Source organism: Patella vulgata, chromosome 9 (assembly GCF_932274485.2).
Source record: "Patella vulgata chromosome 9, xgPatVulg1.2, whole genome shotgun sequence".
NCBI lineage: Eukaryota > Metazoa > Mollusca > Gastropoda > Patellidae > Patella > Patella vulgata.
In genome coordinates this window covers 44,351,976-44,359,394 of record NC_065887.2, presented here as the reverse complement: position 1 = coordinate 44,359,394, position 7,419 = coordinate 44,351,976, and the positions used below count along the sequence as shown (strand labels likewise).

The following is a 7,419-nucleotide window of genomic DNA, read 5'->3' as shown; positions in this document are numbered from 1 at the left end:
ACTTGATGATTTTAAGTAACAGTGCATTTTTTTTATCAATTATATATACCAAGAATTTTTTGCCAGTGGTGCAGGACGGAGAGCCTAAAAAAGGACAGCTGTCTAGTCGTCCGGATGCTCTTCATTAGCCCAGTATAGGAGCAGAACTGGACGTTGAACCCAATTTCATTTTATTTTCTTTCATTCGGTGATTGAGCAACTGGTCGGGATCATTATATTGATATGAACGACTCGTCTGTTTGAATATCAAACATGATAACGGGACTAACAGATGGTTCAATTTTCAATAATTCGCTTGGGTGTAGGGGTCTTTAGCAGATGTGGGGGGGGGGGGGAACAGGAGGACCCGGAGAAAACCACGAGGTTGGACAGGCGACCGCACTCCTTGTCACGTACAACCGAGAAATCGAAACCACGCCAGTTGACTCAATGACAACGCACTACCCCCCCCCCCCCACCACAAAGATTTTATTGTACAGTTACAAAAGAATTCAGAACCAATTTGTTTTGACAGTACTGTGATTCCTATAAGATTACAGTAGCTAGATTACAACTTTTTTTTACTTTACTCTTTTGTAGACTCACTTTTTGACTGGCCGTAAGACACGTGCCTTATTTGCCTAATGGTTAATCCGGCGATGTGCATGAGTATAATAGTGTTGATATTTACACGGAAATAATGATATAAATATATAATAGGAATGTAAGAAGCATCAAGTAATAAAATATAATAATACATGGAAATCTTGATAATAATTTTCATACAAGATTTATGCTCTTAGTCTTGGGTTCATTGCATGAAATACGAACGCACAAACCGATTTTGCAATCGTTGAATAGATTTTTTAGAGAATAAAGTAGATAATTATCTGTAAATGTTGATGGACGGTACGTAAATCATCATACAGTGGACATTCTAGTAAAACAAATGGGCTTCGTTTTCAACTCTTTGCATAGCGCATTGTACAGTTGGCATATTCTTAGGGGGACATTTTTTATCTGCCCGGCCATCCCCATTTGAGTGAGAAGTAACTCGGAGTGCTATTTTAGCGAGTTAGGGTTTCACACAGCGTAGTTTATGTGAAACACTATAATTGTTTTTGTGCGGATTATCCTTATTCATAGGCGCATAGGCTCGATAACTGTTCGGATTACAGACGTCTAGCCCCCCCCCCCCCACACACACACACAAACTTTTCACCCCCAAAGAAAATTTGGAAAAGTTGAACGCCGCAAACGCATTTTCTTGCTATTCCGGTCCCTGAATTCAGCAAGTGGACTAATATAGACTAACTTAGGTGGCTGACTCGAATTCCAATCAATCGTTTACAGTCCACGGAGAATACAGCAACTTGTATTTGGTTCAATATAGCCTGCTATGGGTGGCTTATCTGAATCCCAAACAGCCAATCCTCGCGCTCCCCGAGAAAATTTTGAAAATTTAACCGCCGCAAATGCAACTTCAAAGTTTCCAATCGGGTTGCAACTGAAATCCTACTCTATTATGCCGACCTGGATTCCAACCATCCAATCAGACTTTTGCAGCTGCATTCACAAATAATAATCGATGCCCGAAAAATGTCGCACAAAGTAGAGTTGCTCCAGAAAAAATGTTATAATCCATAGTCTGCAGTTGAGTACAAATTAAAAGAAAAGTAAACTTTATAGTGTGTTATTAGATTTCAAGCACTTTATTTTGCTAACATGATGAAAGTGCCAAGAAAAAATTGGCCTACTTTAATATTTATGGATAAGAAATGCGTGGAAGGATAAACTTTAAATCCAAATAGGAATAAGAAATGATAAAATAAAATATAGTGTTCATTTTTATAATAAGGGGAAGATTGGATAGCCTATATATATAATTATGTTTGTAAACCTGTTGAACGGTCGGAATATAAATATGTAAATATACTTTTCTATAAAATGTAGACGGAGATTGCAGTGAAAAAACATTGTCGAAAATGAGTTTCAGGGAATGAAAAAGGTGATACGTCACCCTCTCCACTTGCTGCAATCACCCACAGGTGATTTCTCTACAGCATTGAAATAGCATTTTTCATCCATTAAATTTAGTATTTCTTTTTTATATTCGCTCAGTGCTCATAATAAAAACCAATATAATTTAAAGAATTCCTGTTTCGCCATCTACTTATTAGGTTGTTTTCATCTATCAAGTAGATCTATACCCCCAAATGAACGTTTTACGATGACAAATATTCATCCCGGTATTACACAATTGAATCAACACGGCTCGTGACTCATCGGAAAACAAGCCGGGCAAAATTAGCTTGGTGAGACACCTTTGAGCACCTTAGACTGGAGGCTAACACCCACAACAGGAATAGTTCTAAGTTATCTTTTCAATTTAATAACTATGTAAATTTAAATTCTGTGCAGAAAGCATTATTGCAAAAGGGTTACGAAAATGAGGGGTGCAAGAGGGCCACGGTTGCCCAAGCTAAATGTGTCGCAGGGGCAGCCTCCAAGCCCTCAACCTCCGAGGCCCGATATGGACTCCAGAGCAACCTTGACAATTGGCGACCAAACGTTCGTGTGCGAAGCAAATGATTTGGTAAAAATCAGACTTTTAGGACGTGGAGCTTATGGCATTGTGGAAGAAATGCGACATACAATCAGTGGTATTGTAATTGCAGTGAAAAGAATCCAAGCTACAGTGAATAATCAAGAGCAAAAACGTTTATTAATGGACTTGGATGTTAATATGAGAAGTGGATCTTGTCCTTACACTGTGCATTTTTATGGAGCCTTATTTCGAGAGGGAGATGTATGGATATGTATGGAAGTTATGGAAACGTCTTTAGACAAGCTGTATAAAGCAATCATTAGTGATGGAAATAAAATTCCAGAAGCTGTCTTAAAAAATATAGCATTGTCCGTAGTTAAAGCTTTACATTACCTCCATTCGGAGTTACAAGTTATCCATAGAGATGTTAAACCTTCTAATATACTGATCAATCGCAAAGGAGAGGTGAAGATCTGTGATTTTGGTATCAGCGGTTACTTAGTAGACTCTATTGCCCGAACAAAAGATGCTGGCTGTCGACCATATATGGGACCAGAACGCATCAATCCTGAAAATGTTTCCGGGGGTTATGATATAAGATCAGATGTGTGGAGTTTGGGTATTACAATGATTGAGTTAGCCACAGGTGTCTTCCCATACTCCACCTGGAGTACTCCATTTGAGCAAATTCGGCAAGTAGTCATGGATGCTCCACCTAAATTACCTGCAAATGAATTCTCCCCAGATTTTGAAGATTTTATTACACAGTGTTTGCAGAAAGATTACAAAATGCGACCAAACTACACTCAATTAATGGAACATCCATTTTTTGTAATGAATGTTGACGCTCCTGAGGTGGACATGGCTGAATTTGTTAATGATGTTTTAACAAGACATGCTGACTTAAATAATGTGACATGATTAGATTCATAGTTAATGTTAATTAATTAATTACTAGAAATTTAATGAATTAATTGAATAATCAATTATCGTTATTATTAATATTATCGAGGCATTTCATTCCATTTTGTTAAAAAAAAATTCATGAAATTCAGGGTTAATTATAAACACTTAAGTATGAATTTTTTTCATGGATAAACATGAAATATGAAGGTCTTGTTATAGGTAATGAATTGGAAACTATGCTTTTATAATATATGATCAGGGTTCAACATTGTGAGTACTAAAATAAATGAAGACATATTAGAATTACCTAATGTAGATCTTAATACTTCACCATAATTTAAAGATATATTTTTTGACAGGCTATTAATTTCATACAGAGGCTCTTCCGGGTTACACAAACTTAAAAAACCTGAAGACCTTCATGTAGACCATTCAAAGAATAATTCCACAAACTAAATTAAAGATACTTTGTCCTGAATTTATCAGGTGTTTTTTTCCAATAAAAATATGGCAAATTTGGCAATCTTACTACTACTAGAAAAATACTGGTTTACCCAAAAAACACCCATGTGGCAAGCACTGGGCAAAAATGTCAAGATATCACTAACTGGCAACCGGAATGTTGTCTGCCAGCTTGTTGTGTGCTAGCTTGACTGAGGGAGCTGTTGTTATTTCTTGATCAAATGGTTAGACAGTTTTGGGAACACTGAAGGGTGTCAACGTACAAAAGACTCAACATTTAAACGATGGAAAAAATAGTTAACAGAAATAATTAAGAATTTACTTAGGCCTCAATATGTATGATAAATGGACATTAAGTAATGAAAAACACATTCTGAAAAATGGACCCTCCTTAACTGAATTGACATGACAGACATGATGTAAGCTTTGGGTATCCCCCCGCAAAAACAAAGTTTTGAGAGGGATTTGAAGCAAATTTTTGATAAGCTTGAATATGTTTTTAGTCCAAATATATCATGAAATCTTGTGTATTTATAATGACTGTTTAGCAATAAGAATTACAGGATGGGAGACGATTGTATAATTAGTCTAGTAATTCTCCGAGGAATATGTATTTAAATCAAATAACAAATGTTTGATAATACATTTTCTGAGAAACTTGCATATTGAATATTTGTCAGTGCAAGTTTAAAGGAGCAAATTATGAAACTGGGGTAAATATCCAAATCAAATGTAAAGAAATAGCCCAGTTACTTTGTCCGAACGTTTCAATTCTGAATGATAGCCAGATATTAATAAATCAGATTATTTGGCTACAAGTAAACAGGAGCATTGTATCCATGGTCGTCAGCACAGAATTACCAAAATACATTTTAATAATAAATCAAGTGATTATTATTAAAAACCCTTGTAGCCTACTAGTAGTATGTTAATCTATTTATATAACACGATATTCTCGTTAATCTATTTATATAGCACGATATCCATGCAGTCTAAGAACAATCACAACTGTCAGAAAGTAAATGCTTGAATATGTGGATTTGTTTTCTAAAAATAATTCCAATAATTGTGAACTGGTGCAAGGGATTTGGGTGAAATATTAAGGTCTGACATTGAGTCAAGTGGTGTGGTTTCCATTCCCCGCTTCTACGTGACAGGGAGTAGAGTCGTCTGTCCAACCTCATGGGTGTTCTCTGGTTTTCTTCCACTGCTAAAGACACCTACTCGCAAGCTAATTATTGAAATAAAATAGAACCATATGTTAGTCCTGAAATGACCTAGTTTGTGTGAGTGGGCATTAAACCCCCATTTTTCTGTCTGTCTCTCTCTCTCTCTGGTGTAATATGTCATTGACTTGACAATCTTAGTATAGTAAAGTGTATTCACCATTCAAAAATTAATATTCTTGTAAGAAATTGATTGAACTAGAAATTGTTACACCCTATAACTTATATAGTATACAAATGTATCCTGAGAATGATGAAGAATTGAATTCATAATATTATAAAATTGTTGATGTTTTATCAAATATTTCCACCTGTGTAGATAGAAGAAAAGTTTGTACATTACATATATTATAAGTTGAGCTGATGCCATCTACTTTATATACTGTAGATCTACATCATTGATTGATGTTCTGTTTTTATGTATGTATTGTTTACATGACAATGTTGATATATAAATAATTTTTAAAAGAAATTTTGGCCTAAGAAGTTTGTTAAACGATCAAATATTTTGACAAAGGTAGATCCATTTTTAATTTTATGTTTCATGACTAATTGCCTAGATTTGTTTGGGGTTGTCTGAATATTGACAAGAATGTTATAATTCATTCTACTGAAAACATGACAGTTTCCAGTGATTGGGGGGGGGGGGGGGAATTTAGCGATCATTTCCAAACAACTTGTAATTTCTTTAAGTGGACCACTAGGAGATTTTGCCAACTGATCATTTTGAATGACACATGCATGTACTCAGAAAATACGTGTGTGACTACTACAAGGGCGTAGCTGTTCGCCTGAACAAAACCAGCCATCATATTGTTACCCATAATCATAGTCGAAAGTGGTCCCCACCCCCATCCATCCATATGTCCATCTATCGACTAAAATTCATGGACTAGTGTCTTCATATCATAGAGGGCATACTCTATATAAATTACAAAAACCCATTCTTCATCTGTATAAAGACTTGATGCATTGATATTTTGAAACAAAATTATATAAGACAGATTTGTTTCATAACATCTTAAAGACCAAACCGTAAATTGCAGTTGTCTCCCTTATACTAGGATTACTCCATATCATAGAAATAAAAACTGAAAACTGTAGCCGTTTCACGAATCAACATTCGTGTAGCTAATAACTCCCTCTAAATAATGCAGATTTATTTTGCCGTGTAGACTGCAATAGGGTCAATTAAATATGTGTTGATGTTCGCTCTTAAGTAAAGGACCGACCAGCCAGATTGCAAATGAAATGGGACCGAACACAAATTGGCAACCTATTCGGCTAGCGAGCTATTCGACCGATCCAGCTGGCAACCTGTTCGTTGGCAACCTATTCAGAATTAAGACAACAGTCGCCCAAAATCATCTATTTTTACCAACCAATAAAATCCAACGTTACGTCTATCAAATGAAAGTAGAATAATATATTATTTTTTATCCATTCCTTTAGCTCAGAATAGAGGTGTAATTTCGCATTATCGTACAAAATTCTAGACATCCAACCAAATATATTCCGAAAGGTAATTAAATAGGCTTTCCAAATATTATCAGTAAAAGTTGGCACAGTCATATAAAAGGGGTGCACTCTCTTCCTAAACATGACTAATTTTTTTAAAAATTTTAAAGGGAAAAACTGTTAATAACCCGTGTCAAAATTCGGACCATCGTACAAAATTCTGATGATCCAACTAAATATATTCTAAAAGGTAATTGAATAAGCTTTCTAAATGTCATTAGTAAAAGTTGGCACAATCATATTAAAGGGGTGCGCTCTCATCCTAAACGTCGCCAATTTTCTATATGTAAAAATAGACCGGTATTTTTTTCGAAGTCCAAATTCGGACCATCGTACAAAATTCCGAGCAACCGGCTATATATATTCTGAAAGGTAAGTGAATAAGCTTTCTAAATGTTATTAGTAAAAGTTGGCACAATCATCTTAAAGGGATGCGCTCTCATCCTAAACGTCACCAATTTTTTAATATTTTAAAGTGAAAGAACGGTAATATTCCGAGTCAAAATTCGGACTATCGTACACAATTCTGAGCATCCAGCTATATAAATTTGGAAAGGTAATTGAATCAGCTTTCCAAATATTATTAGTAAAAGTTGGCACAATCATATTAAAGGGGCGCGCTCTCAACCTGAACATAGCCAATTTTTCAATATTTTAAAGTGAAAGAACGGTAATATTCCGAGTCAAAATTCGGACCATCGTACAAAATTGAATAAGCTTTCCAAATATAATTAGTAAAAGTTGGCACAATCATATTAAAGGGGCGCGCTCTCAACCTGA

General features: G+C 35.4%; 1 protein-coding gene across 1 annotated transcript; it reads left to right on the top strand.

Annotated features, from left to right (window-relative positions):
* Nucleotides 1–2,302: 2,302 nt before the first annotated feature.
* LOC126832088 (dual specificity mitogen-activated protein kinase kinase 6) lies at nucleotides 2,303–5,593 on the top strand. Its single transcript, XM_050562774.2, has one exon. It carries the CDS (start codon nucleotides 2,429–2,431, stop codon nucleotides 3,446–3,448), a length of 1,020 nt encoding a protein of 339 aa, XP_050418731.2. The 5' UTR covers nucleotides 2,303–2,428; the 3' UTR covers nucleotides 3,449–5,593.
* Nucleotides 5,594–7,419: the final 1,826 nt, after the last annotated feature.

Excerpts from the sequence above, each read along its gene's own strand:
- LOC126832088 (XM_050562774.2), top strand. The coding sequence starts at position 2,429 with ATGAGGGGTGCAAGAGGGCCACGGTTGCCCAAGCTAAATGTGTCGCAG.